Source organism: Sinohyriopsis cumingii, chromosome 4, assembly GCF_028554795.1.
Source record: "Sinohyriopsis cumingii isolate HCF-2022 chromosome 4, ASM2855479v2, whole genome shotgun sequence".
Taxonomy (NCBI): domain Eukaryota; kingdom Metazoa; phylum Mollusca; class Bivalvia; order Unionida; family Unionidae; genus Sinohyriopsis; species Sinohyriopsis cumingii.
In genome coordinates, this window is record NC_142964.1 from 65,986,960 (window position 1) to 66,001,899 (window position 14,940).

The window sequence follows — 14,940 nt, forward strand, 5'->3', positions numbered from 1 at the left end:
TGAAGGGGGGGGGGGGAATAGGACAGGAAGCGTTCATCTGCCATCGTGCAACAATCAATAACCGTAATTAATCATAAAGAGAAGGAATAACTTATTCATTCCGAAAAGAATCAAACAAAAAGGAAACCTATTATTTGTAATTTGAAAATATTACCTATTTCTCAGAATGATTATTTAATGATCGAACGCAGATTTAATATTATTTTATTGTTTTGGAGGGTGCTGTCTCTGGTTGATCTTCTCAGACAATTTAGAGAGGCCCTCCTGCCCTACTTGCGGTTGTATGTGCTATATTTTTCTCTTTATTTATATTTTTCCACTTTTATATGGGTTTCATGTTATAATATTTGTATACATTTATATTTAGTATTGATGTTTTAAATAAAATTTAAATATTTTTTTACATTTGTGTGTGTGTGTGTGTGTGTGTGTGTGTGTGTGTGTGTGTGTACATATTGTATCTTTTTTTTTTTTTGTTTTGAATAAGATGAAAATTCTATTCAAAGTATTCGTCGTCTTCCAGGAGGTAGGTTTCGTTTATTTTTGCCTCTTCTTCTTCTCTCTTTCGTCTCTTTAATGCTCTCCTTCTACATCTGTTTCTGTTTAATTCTTCTTCTAGCGGTGTCGTTGGCTTTGTATCTTTTGATGCTTCCGTTCTGGTTTCCTGGTTATCCGAATTTTCTTCCGGACAATCATCATAATCTTCTAGATATATTTCTATCTCATTTTGCATTGTTTCCCTCTTTTGTGTTTTTTTTCCCCCGTTGTTTTTGTCTTTTGGCTACTCTGCTCTGGTTGTGTTTCCTTGTTGTATGTTTCCCTAAAATTTCGGTTCATGTTAGCTTCCAGATATTTTTCTATCTCATTTTGCACTGTTTCCGTTGAACGCAGATTTAATATGAGCCTAATAACAGGACGAAATACCACTAAGATATAACGAAATCCAATAACGCTGGCAATGACAGGCCACTTGCACTTAAATTGATGTCGGGAACCACTTTGAATCAGTCTCAAAGGTGTCTGAAGCGTGCCTATAATGGTATGGGTTAGATTCCCACCGGCAACTCAGTCTGGATCGGATACCGTGGACAGGAATTACTCAGCTTGCATCGTTACAACCAACTAACCAACCATACATACATACATATATATATATATATATATATATATATATATATATATATATATATATATATATATATATATATATATATATATATATATATATATATATATATATATATATATATATATATATATATATATATATATATATATATATATATATATATATATATATATATATATATATATATATATATATATACGTGCGTGTGCATCTCTCTCTCTCTGTGTGTGTCCATCAGTTGGAAGCACATCAGAATTTTGAACAAAATATTTTTACGTTTTACGACAGCAACCACCCCTCATTCATTGGATGTGACGGCATAATGAGATTTGTAAGGTAAAAGGGTTTAGCACATTAAAAATAAACTCCTTCGACCAAATTTTAGAATTAATATCATAACTGAAAGTTTGTTATACAATCATATCTAGCCCATCAGCATTCCATGCAGGTAGTCCGTGTTCATGTGTAAATATTCTCGAGGGAACACACACACACACACACACACACACACACACACACACACACACAAGAAGAAGATAAGAGGGTCGGTATTTCAAGAGTGTCGGTAACAAAATACGTAAGGGGTGGGGGTACATACCCGCAAACAATGTTAATATTTACATAGAAATGAACATTGAAACGAAAGGTATGTCATTGAGACGATCAATTCTCACCAATTCTAGTCAAAAATTGAAGCTTTTAGAGCGACGATGAAATTAATTTTGTAAAGCTTACACAATAGAACGTTTCAGAAAAGTAATTAGTTTATTATCATTGATTGAATCATGGTATATTTCGATTTACTAAAAAGTATTGCACAATTATAATATCACTTATTTACTAATCGTATACACAATAGAACAGCTCCCTTGCACGAGTTACCTTGCGACTCAGGAGATCAGTATTACGTACGTTTAATTTGTGCTATGCTATTCTTCATGTTCGCAAAATTAATGAGTTTTGTATCTGCTTTAAAATAGGTAAAAACGATGCACGCTTCACCTTTACGTTCATAACAGAATATGAAAATTTAAAAAGTTAAATTTAAAGATACATAAAAATATTAGGATAGGTTTTTGATCATTATTATCGAAAATATATAATTTTAAAGTGTACATACTGGAAAAAAAGTAAGACAATTAGCTTGAATGAGGTGGCCGTCTTTAACTGTACTTGAATAATAGGTTCAATCCTGGTGGGTATTGGGTCTCGATTCTTTATTAAAACTTTCATTCTTGTTTGATCTCTTTACAAACCAGTGTTTCAAGGGATTTTTAATACGGGAGGATTATCGATACCCCTTTGATTCTCAGGGCAGAACAATAATAGCCGGGGGTATCTTCACTTGTTGACTTAATTAATTTACGCGCACCAGCCAATCAGAAGCCAGTGCTCAGCGCTACTAGCCTATTATACTGTGTGTGCGCCATGTGGATGAATTAAATAGCGCGACTCTCTCTCCACAGAGCCATATGGTAGGTTGGTAGAAGAAGACAAAGCTATCAGTGGTTTAGTGAGGTTTATACCTTTTTAGAAATTCGATATCCTTCATGATACTCCGACAAGAGGCCTGTGTGTTTATTTAATAATAAGCTTGTTCCTTACTCATATTATCCAGTAGAAGCCATCGGGAAAGTTAAAAGGAAAACAAGTGAGAACACGGACAGACTTGTGACTTATATCATTGGAAAGTTTGGAATAGCATTCATTTATGAGTTTCATTGGATGAATGCACTACAAAGCAGTGAATATTCTATTTGATACAGTGTTTAAGTAGACACATACAAACTCTTTGTACCGGTTATTTCAAGTACGAATTGATACTCAACTTGATGCAACGATATTATGCTAGAGACTGCAGTCGTCAACAATTTTTAATTGTTATAGTGTCTGTTTGACTATTACAACTAAGTTTCAACATTGGATATTCTATTTTTAATGGATTTATGCCCTCTGTTTGACTGAAATGGGTGGTGTTGTCAACATTTCCTTCATTCTCCTGCCACTTTGTATGTTCCAGGCTGTTTCTGCAACTTGGTGGTAAGTACAACTTTGTATATAAGTAGTGATAGATTCCTTCCATCCATTTACTGCTTATTGTTTTAGTTCTACTGTGCCCTTTATCAGTGCTTTATACATAAGTCAGATTTCTCCTCATTCAGCTGCAGCTACTACCACCACACTTTTTTTTTTTTTTTACTGGCGCACGTGCATCGTGGGGGTATATCAAATACTCTAAACGTGCATTTGTGCCAGTTTCTCAAAGTTTCTCTTACTCTTCGTCCAAACTAATTCTCCTGTGTTCGCAGATATGGTCAATTGTCCCAGAAGCTAACACAAGCTATCACTATTGCGACTAATAGTAGTAGTAGTAATACTAATAATAATAATAATCTGGAACTGGAATAATCCTTCTTATAGCCTTCGTTTGTTATATTGTTGTTTTTATTTTTTCTCCTCCTAAAATAGACTGCCATTTTTTGTATTACGTGCATAAATGAAAATGAATATACTCGGAGAGAAAGAATTCAAACGCTGTTGCATTGTGCAAGTATTTTAATTATAATGGGGTCCATTGTGTTCATTTTGAACAGAACACAACGTTATCCCCATTATTTCTTACTCAATTTCATTAGTGGAAACATCAGTACAAAACGCCTTCTTTAAGTAGTCAAGCGGAAGTTAATTCGTTGGCCTGTGAATAAACAAACGTGAACAGGTTCCCTCTTAGCACGTTGGTGTAAAAATGAAATAATCAGCTACCGGGTTTAATACATGCATTTACTGAGTTGATTGAATCCGACAGAGATTTACCAAGTGTATAGCTTTTAATATACTACTAAACTAATCCTGTTCGTGAACATTGTTCGATTGATTCTGCTATGCAGATTCCGAATTTATCGTATATTCCGGCTTATCACGGTGTATTGTTTCTGTTTTTATTTGTATACTTGATTTCTCCTGTTATGCTTATTTTGTTGATGACACCTGCTATATACGTTATTATCCTTCGATAGTGCAATTGCTTTCCAATGGCTTATATTCATATTCAATGCTGAAACCTGTAGTTAATACTAGCGTTACACTATATATATAAATACGTGTGTAAAAGGAGACTTCAATTGTATCGTGTTCAATATGTTGCAATATTGGTATCTTTTTGTCTGTTGTTGTCCGTGTTTGTAAACTTGATTAAAATTCATTGGATCGTACAAAGATAATTTATACTTCATTTAGGTTCAAACAAATTTACTTTCTTAAAATTGTCACGACGATAGTATAGGATTGACCGTTTTAGGTTATGTATATTCTTTCATATCCTTGTTAGATTTAATAACTGAAGAAAAGTCTTGGCATGACGTAAAAACTTGTGATCGGCATGATTCATGTCCATTACATTCAAGTAAATTTCACTGGGTCGTTTGATTGACGTCTATTTCACTCTCCGCTTAGATATCGTGCATATTGACCGCTGTAACTTAAACGTAACTTGATTGCAAACAAATGAGGAAAAGAATGCACGATACTTACACCAGGGACATGTGATTTATATTATCTGTAATATGTAAGTATGACCTCTTTCACTTGACAAAATGTGTTCTAATCAATCTTTAAATGCCATTTTGGGGTCTTTGTGAACTACTGTTATCTTGAAAGTGTCAATTTCAAATTTTGTTATCTTACAAGTGTCTATTTCATATTTTGCTATCATGAATGTGTCATGCGTTTATTCATTGAGTTAAAGACAACCGTTTCTTTTAAACAAACGAATAAAGATCGATTTTCAATAACTATTATTATTATAATAAAATTTTCTAATACTACTGCAGCGAAATACATCATTAGGCCACTCTTTAAAAAGTGTTGGTTTGCCGTCCGCTGATCCAGTTCATTTGAACGTTAGACATTTGCAATTAATTATTTTAAAAAAAAGCAAGTTTTTGACAATGATTATCGTGGAAAAAGTCATTTACAGCAATTCTGAAGATAGTAAAACCAAACATTTGTTATGATGTCCTTATTCATTACATAAAGAATTTTTTTATTTTCAATTAAGATATCGCCTGATGTAACGAGACCTTGGATTGTATCACTATGAATGAATGCAAATGTCTGTTCCCTTTTTAATGAAGGGAGGACACGTGAAAACAAGATTGTAAAATTAAAGATGATAACAATGACATTTGCCAGCATAAATCTTGTGTAGAAATTCGACAAATATTATTTCGATTGACAACATTATCATTGTTAATGTGAACTGATACAACGCCCTTCTTTTACATTCAGGAATGGTAACGATATATAATACATTCTTTGTGGGGGATGCGTAACATTTTAAAATATGAATGAAAATTTAGATGTAGCCTACACGAACCCTCGCTGAAACTACTCAGGTCTAGTACACCAGAGAAGTGTCAGCGGTGCTACATAATTAGGAAGATGCACGTGAGACTGATATATGTACAAATTAACTACTCTCATTTCTGATGGAACCTCGGTAGCTCAATTGGTAGACCGTCGGACTTGTAATTTAAGAGTCGTGGATTCGATGCCAGGTTAGCCCGGATCGACTATATCGGCATGTCGTTGCGAATGTAACCTAGATGTTACTTGCAACGGCATCATGAAGCCAATAATGTGTTGCAAGTATTGTTAAAAGCATCGAAAAGAAAAGCTCATTTCTGAATGTAGGAAAGATGAATGAAAATACTAACGCATCTTGTCTTGTTCGGCAGTAATTCGCTTGGCAAATGTAATACGGAAGGGAGTTTGAATTGTTATAATGGATAGTCAAAAGTATGAATGAAGAAGAAAGAATAAAGAAAGGAAGATAGACTTAATATACATTAAATTATAATTTAATTGATAATAGAAAGATAATACTTGAGCGATTTGTGTGCAGCTTATCGCGGGACTATGACAAAACGCTTCCGGATGAAATTTCTCGATTAAAGTTTTTAAACATTTTTATTTCGAAATTAGAAATGATAGTTGAAGTCATTGCTATCACTTTTGTACTTTTAAAATGATTATGAAAAATATCTCTTACCTAAGTGGACTTCTAAAAAGATATGTGATTAATTACCAGTGATCGAGTTATAATTTAACCTATATAATAATTGATAATAGTTTAAAGTCAAATTCAATGCACTTATTTTTAAACTGATGTATTTGCTCTGTACAAAATATGATCATCTAAACTTGAGGTCAGATGAAAATTCTTGATTTAGACATGGTCTGACATATTAGTATGCAATTTTCTACATTTAATCGCCAATTAACTCTCTTACGTAAATAAACCCCAATTAGTTTATTCCTATAACTTAATTTTACTCCATTGCTGCGTGTATTTTTTTTATTTTATCCATTGAGAACGAATTTGTTTTGGGCGTTCCCAATATGACCCTTTTTCCCCTCTTCAATTTTTTGAGGACCGAGGCTAATCGTTTTTAATTTTTCACTCAACAAACCAAAGATTTATTGAAGCTATACCGCACGAAATGCGACATAGTTTTTGACAGTGCGAAGATAATTTGGCAGCACTGTTTATCTGCCATTAATTTTGGAATGCGTTATGGAGTTATGAATGAAAATACTGCTTTTCTGAATGAACCACCCGCTTTACTACCACCTTGACTTGAAATATGCTCCGTGCTTTTAAAAAAAAAAAACGTAATTTATTATATCGGCCGTAAAGTATTCAGTTTCGCATGTATCATTCATCTGTTTTAATTACAACAATTTTCCGTGCTTCAAACCCCCCACAACTTGAGCAGGTGACCGTAATGACCCCGACTCATCCCATCTCAATTTCTTACGCAAGGACAAAACTTCATATGGCATGTCCTATACGCAACGGTTCGTTCTGAGAAATCTAACAAATATCCATTTTTTATTTGTTACTTATCATCACCGAATTTGATATTTAACTATACATTAACCCGAATACATCAGCTACAACTAACATTGACTGTGATCATATTCAAGTAATATTAGATTTTGTGCACATACAAAACGACGACGACTTAACGGAAATGCACGGTAAACTTGAACGATTGGCTTATGAAAAAGACAAGATAGTTACCTACGATCTGTACAAATTCAAGAGATACGTCAAATGTGATTGTTGTGCTCACACCTGGAAAGGTGATTAAATTACAGGTAAGATAGGTGAGTAATAATGAAACGTCAAAATTTGACAGATGTTACATGGATAATTGGAACCATATGCTTAATCTAACATAATGCGGGGTATTGTCGGTTTGAAATATATTCAGTTTTCATACTTTATTATGAACCGAACTACAACACACCAGATGACTTCATACCAAAGGCATACTACTTTCTTTCCTTCTTCTTCTTCTCCTTCTTTATTAGCCGTTTTTCATCGTCATGATAAGTTAATGAATGTCTTCCACCTCACTAGTAATGTTCTCTCATGATATTTTGCAACTGAGGACAGTACCACCACCCACTCCAATAAATAAGTTAGGTAGGTTATTTGCCATCCCCATGCCATGTAGCTACTTCCATATAGCCCTCCCACCCCAGTAAAACACCTCCACGATTTGACCGTCATCGTAGCGACTAACATTTGTGTTAGTGAATAAAAAATAGAGCGCATGTTTGTTTTGTACTGTCAATTAACATGCACTCTTTTACTGTTTTTAAAGACCGCTCCGGCGACCTAGTGGTTAGAGCGTCTGTCTCGGATGCAGAGGTCATGGGTTCGATCCCCGGCCGAGTCATGCCAAAGAGCGTCCGCCTCTGACGTGGGAGGTCGTGGGTTTGGTCCCCGGTCGAGTCATACTAAAGACTTATAAAAATATTACTAACAGCTGCCTAGCTTGGCGCTCGGCATTAAGAGGTTAGTGTTAGGACTGGTGGCCTGGTGTCAGGATAATGTGACTTGGTGGGGACATCATGCTATGCCCCAGTGCTAGACATCACTATCAACCGCCACACTGCAGACATCGTAGCGATATGAGTGAAAAATTGTTAAAACTACGTTAAAAATCCAAATCACACACACGCACTATTTTTAAAATATGTGTACAATGAATATTATTTGTAATTTGTACTTGTATATTGAATGATATGCTAAAAAAATATTTAAATTGAATAGTGATTAAACAAAACTGTTATTTAATTTGATACAAGAAATAATATTTAAGCGCTGAAAATTATTATTATTATTATTATTATTATTATTATTATTGCAATCATTCCTCTCTTATACACTGGGATGAAAGCCAGACATTTCTTCGTAGATAAGGCCTCGAAAGGCATGTCAGCCACACCTGATATGTCCATGTTAATTAACACGTAGATGTTTTACATACACAAATTACTGCTGGCTCTGCTAATGTTACACCGTTTTCCCACTAATATTCCACTAATTAGCGTGTCAGTTTCTTCAAGTGGAGGTGTATCTTTCTTCGCGAGAGTTTTACTAGCTATGGGCGGCCAACTGTTTTACCCATCCAGAGAAAAATCAATTGATACTCGTACAACTTATAATTGTAAATTGATGTGCATAATGTTTTACATTCATGCATGTATACGTATGTGCATAAGTTCGTACGTACACAGCACTTTCTATACGAATATAGATGAATTACTGAATTATCAACATTACATTGCAGTTTTCTTTTCTCTAGTTGCATATATAATCAGAGAACAACAGATAAGGCTGACAGTGACATTGCTTTAAAATATCTTTCTCCATTTAAGCTTAAAACTTTGTAACCTTATTTTATGAATTACATTGTTTGTCTTTGGAAAATGAATACTTTCCACAAACATAATATTACGCTATATGTCTTTAAATAACCTTTTCAAACGTGCCTTTTCATTGCAATCAACGCCAAAATCTATGACTATTGTCATATATTTCTTAAATCATGTGACATACACATGTTAGCAGTTTTGGACAGATGAGTTAGATCGCATCGCAAAATATTTCGGGGTGGGTGATGAAGTTTTAGATGTAATTCAGTGCATGCAGAGTTTACAATTGTAGGAGGAAATTAAGATAAATTACTAATAAAAAATATATCTTGCCCACAAAAGAAACACCCGGCTAATTTCCTAGCAGTAATAAATTGACCAATTTTGCACAATTATGTGAAAATTACAGGTCTTTCACCCTGCACTCGAGCTATTTTGCGTGCGAGGGAAATTAGTTCAGTTGGAAAATAGCATAATAATTACGACCTATCCATAATAAACTTGGGGTCTACATTTACCTGTATTAGTTTGTACCCATCCATTTATTTCTACCCATCGCGCTATTTATAACTTGAGACACTACTGTAAAAGAGACCACAATTACATGGAAATGAAACCTTGTTACAGATTAAAAATCAATTGAATATTACTTGCAGTGGGGTAAATTTTGTATCATTCGCCCACTGATCTTTAAATGAGAGTAGTCACGTGGTGTAATTGAACAGTATGGAATTACAAAAAAAGCTGTTCTCTAATAATATTTTTGCTTACTTCTTTCTATTTTTTTTTTTTGCTGATCTTTCTTTTTCAAACACTTCCCAGACAAATATATGTACCCACCCACTGCATCTGGAAACGTGTTGCCAACAATTATAGAAATAAAACAAACAATTGACCAGACTTCAAAATGAAATCTTTCCAGCTTGAGTTAAGTATCATTTTAACAAAAGAAACTCTTGCTCTGAGAAATGATAAAAGTACAAGCATCTGTATATATTTTTAAAAATTTAAAAAAAATAAAATACTTCCTCAGCAACATAATCAACATTATTTATGTCTCCAATACTTTCGGAACATATCGGGCTTTTCTGCAGAAGCAGAAATGTAATACGTTTCTTTCTATTGTTGTTGTTGTTGTTGTGGGGTTTAACGCGATTTTTCAGCACACGATAGGCTATACACGGCGGCCAATATTAATGGCGGAGAAAGAACCCTGGAAAACCCTGGAAAGAATCACCGACCCACAAGAAGGTACCGGCAAGCTGTCTCACATACCCACACTGGCTGAATCCGAGACTCGAACTGGCGCAGACAGAGGTGAGATGGCAGTGATCCGTAACGGAAAGCGCTTTAGACCACTCGCCACTCGGGGCCCCCTTTCTATTGTCAAAGAACCCCGAAGTACTCCAAAAAAATGTTCGTCTTTCATCGCATTCACCTTCTTTTTTAGGATTGTTGTGGCCCGTCTGTAGGGTCGTCATCTGAATTGTTATATTTGATAGAGACAGCATCATTTAATAAATGGAATGAAAGCCGTTGAATGTTTTTGTGGAGCAGCATCATGTCCATGAAGTAATGATATTAAAAATATTCGAAAATGTTCTGATATACGACGGAAAAAGAACATTGTATAAATAGCTTATTTTTAAGTTGTTAAAACGTATGCCCAATCCCATCGTATCAAATTGTGACAATAATATGTTTAAACTTAAAAAGTGATGTATATAATACCGCTGGGACTTTTTTTTGGTTGTTTATGGTCAAACTAATTTCTAAGTCGGATGGTATTAAGGCAGGCTTCTAGAAGAATCCGATAGACAAACTTCAAAGACCAGATTAGTCATATGAATTCCCTTTCTATGATTAATGCAAATTGTTTTCCTTTGTTAAAATATTTTGCTTTGTTTTTAAAATGAGCAGTTAATGATGTGATACAATGACCCACAGTCACAGGGCTATTTGAATGCAATGACCCACAGTCACAGGGCTATTTGAATGCAGTGATCCACAGTCACAGGGCTATTTTAATGCAACATTAAGCTTGCTAGATATGGTATTCTTGTAGCCCGATGTCCAGTAGCTTAAGATTTGTTAGACTAAATTCTTTAGTTTGAAATATTTATTAAATTGATTAAAAGAATTTCAAAACATTTTTATCATCTCCTGTGCAGATTGGTAATCGGTTGAGACCATGTTATAACAACATTAGTCTTCTCCCTTACAGTTATCACATACCCATATCATCAACAGATAGACAGACATACAGACAGACGTACTCTTATAACTGAGTCATTGGTTCCAGTCTATTCACATACAAGTCAATAGAATATACGACATTTATTTAACTAGACTTGGACAGATTTGTTAGGCTCATTTAAGCTTGATATTGTACTGTCAGTACTTGAAGACCCCTAACAAAACGCATTCCACATATCATGAAAATACTCGAAAGATTGATTAAAACATCAGCACGATTCTCAAACACCGAATTATTCGATGGCCGTGGATTTGCATTTTATCGAGGTATTTGGGTTTCATTGGAAAACAAATGTGTATTAACTCCAACACTTAGTCAACATTGCCACGCGTGCATCCATTGAGATCTAAGAGAATCTGACACCACCGGAATCTTTGAGCGGACGAATAAAAAAGTATGCTGAATTACTTCTCTTAGCATAACTATGAGATTATTTTTGTTCAAAAATTGTAAACTTCAGGCTACAAACAAATCGGTGGATGGGGTGCACTTGATCGTTAACAAACATCTGAAATATAACTGCGACCACGAAGCGTCAACCACACTAGTATCATACTGAGAAAAGAATGGGTAAGGTATTTCCTTTTTTAAGTTGAAACTTATCTCTCCTTTACATCACGTGACAGTAGCAATTTATCTTTAACGAAGGAAAGACTGCACGAACAAAATTGATATAAGGAGTTAATATTTATGATGACGTTTTATTGTTGGATGAGAATCTAGTATCTTTCGACACTGAGATTTAAAATTGTTTGCATTTTTCTCAATTTTCAGTAGGTCGAAAAAGATTGTTTTCGATTTTTTTCGATTTTTTCTGCTTAGTTGTGGGGTAGGGGCGATTTATTGTTTAGGCACGCTGAGAATATGTGACGGAAACGGGTTGAAGATGTTGCTCAGGTTTAATAGATAATTTTGAAGAAAGAAATCGGATCGTGTTGGATGACATTAAAACTTAAACGATAACACGGTATGGAATTTATTTAGATAATAACCTTTTTATGCATTTACTTTAATCCAGTTTTGAACTTCTGCTTCAAAACAGAAATTCTTTTGGATGTTTGTGCCAGTTGAGTACTTTTGGAGAAATAAAATCATATTCAGTTTATTTGAAGAAATTAATGTTTAGTTTTTAATGTTGTTTTTCGGTTCTTTCTAGATCAGTCCTGTGTTTCCTAAGTTTTCGCTTCTTGAGACGTAAACACTTCAGGAAATATATTTTGACAGTGTACCTCTATTTTCTGGTATCATCGCAAAGAAATATGTCTCGTTTTCTTTTCATCAATACAAAAACGATATTCGCTGAATCAGTCATAGTAAAATCGGATCTCCACTGTCTTGCATGAAGATCTAACAGCAACTGCTAAAGGGTCATGTTCTGGAGACCTATGTTATAACCGTAAATCGCTAATTGTATCAGCTAATCAGATGTAGTATTATATCTTGACGTTTGGGAGACTGAGCAATAGGTTAAATGACAACAATGTGTTCCGAACAGTTCGATTCACTTCAGATTTATGAAAGCTGAAATTCCACTGGCTAATTCAAAGGTCACCAGAACATGATCCCTAAGCGGTCGCTATATAATCTGCATAGAACAGTGGAGATCTGATTGTAATCAGATTGACACTGAATATTCTATCATATTATCGCATATTGGTTCACACGACTTTTTGTTCGCAGACAATAATTCGATTCAGTTAAATTTGTAATGAAAAGTGTTTGCAGTTCAATTCAGGATCAAAGACGTCCAACTATTTATGCTAAGTCCGACAAATCGAAGAGTGTTGACATAGATCGTGTCAGTTACTTCGAACATAGGTGCTAATGGCCATGGCACGGCTCTTTCAACCTTTTGCCAAGTGCCACCTTTTTCATTTAGATTATGTTTTGTATGGAAGCTTGTTGACAGGCACATACAAAATTTAGAGTGCCAGATAGGTTACATACAAAGTCATTTATTCTTTCGCGGCAAAATTGGTTTTTAATTTCATGTTTCTTATCAGTGACACGTTAAACTTTACAGTGTGGTAGGCAAGCTTTCCTCTAAAAAGAAAAGTTATGATTCCCTCCAGGTGTTTCTCCGATAAACCTGTTATAAAAGGTCAATTTGTTTTTGTTATATTTCTTATCTTCGCTCTTAATATATTTGACCATTGAAAGGGACTATGGTTTATGTTTTAAATACATCTTCTAACAGTAACGGGTTGTAGCGCGTTAACCTCTTTACCCTTTCTGCCCCCGGTTCAGGTTATTAAAGTCTTTATTGCACAACTATATCGCACGGGCTATGTCATTAGGTGAATATTCCGCCATAGTGTCGACACTAGTATCATGATAGTGCTGCAGTACTTGTTGTTGAGACCAGATTAATGACCAAGTTATCATTTTTATTTCTAGTTTGCCAATGAGCTAAACAAGCTAAAATGCCATCACTGGATGGGGGGGGGGGGCCGATGTAAAAGGGTTCGGAGAAACCTCCCATAAACGATCACTTCCCCGAATTAAAATAAACCGACAAACATTCTGTGTTAAATCCAAGCATTTTTCTTCTTGAAATGTAACCATTAAAAATATTATGTTTCTTAAACATCCGTTTCCTTTGAACATACACAATTGTTTCAACCTTTGACTCGTACTAACTAACCAAACAACTACCCAGTACCTAAATACCTAAACAACTTACGACCTGCCTACCTACGTGGCAAGCAAGTAAACTATCTTAACTTTTCTGTACGTCGTATATCTTTGTAAGCGTGTGACCTTTGGGGGTGTTAGTTTCTACGTGTGGTTTTCATGGGTTATTCCTGTACCAAATATACTGACAGCCATGTATAGCGTAACATGTGCTGAAAAACGGCACTAAACCCACAAAATACACAAGAAACTATTTTTGCTTCTCTCATAGTATAGATTGTTACTAGTGGGTGTCATTACACTGTTATGGATTTTATAGGATATAAACAATATGAATTGTGTCATGGTAGCATGTCAAAAATATGGCCAAAAACTGCAAAAGTGGTAGTGGTAAGTTTTATTTTCAAGACTCCTCCAAAAGCAAGGTTTATGGAAGTCGGTTTGTCTTTTAGAATGCAACGGCATCAATGTTAACATTTCATGCGATGTACGAACTAACTTAAGGTCTGTGATTAATTGGTGAGAGAGAAAAAAAAAGGGAAACCCAAAATATGAGAACGTTGCACGTTCCGTCAGATGCGTTAAACGATCCAGCATTTCACACCTGCTGTTTCATATGAACGTCTTCACGCTTATTAGAGTCGACAGTTCTTTAAATATATATGTATACTTGACCCTCTACAAGTCTCGAGTGTAGAAAACATGTTGTAAATTAGTATTTTTTCGGCCACGTATTCGGAAAAGCTAGACGAAACGGTAATCTGTATGTCTGTATGCAGTGCGCAACATATTTAGATTGGGAATCGTGTTTAGTCTGCATATTACTTATCTTTGTAATTATCTAGCCAAAATACTTTTGTTACATTAAAGTAAACATTGATTATAAGTGCGCCCACAGCTTCATAATTCATGATGTTTTTGTTCCACAGAAGTAAACATCAATTGACAAACCTGGAATCAAAGGGGATTCCTTAAGCGATGTGCTTTGTAGCATTAAATGTTAAATAGTTTTCATGCCAGTTTAGTGGAATGCTAAAATTGTTTTGCCTTAAACATCATAACCGTAAAATTAATATTTATTATAGACATACACACACAAAACACATGGAGGAATTATGAAAATTGTTCATGTAGAGCAAAGAAAGAGGTGGGGCAGGTTTGTTCACATTTCCACTTGTTAAAACGAACA

General features: G+C 34.7%; 1 protein-coding gene across 1 annotated transcript in view; it reads left to right on the plus strand.

Moving 5' to 3' along the window:
* Positions 1-2,586: 2,586 nt before the first annotated feature.
* The window catches only part of LOC149801364 (protein Wnt-4-like), a 29,649-nt gene continuing 17,295 nt past the window's right edge, over positions 2,587-14,940 (plus strand). The window contains exon 1 of the mRNA XM_089955430.1: positions 2,587-3,169. Within this exon, the coding sequence (XP_089811556.1) occupies positions 3,096-3,169 (74 nt within the window). The 5' untranslated portion in view covers positions 2,587-3,095. The remainder of the gene's footprint in view (positions 3,170-14,940) is intronic.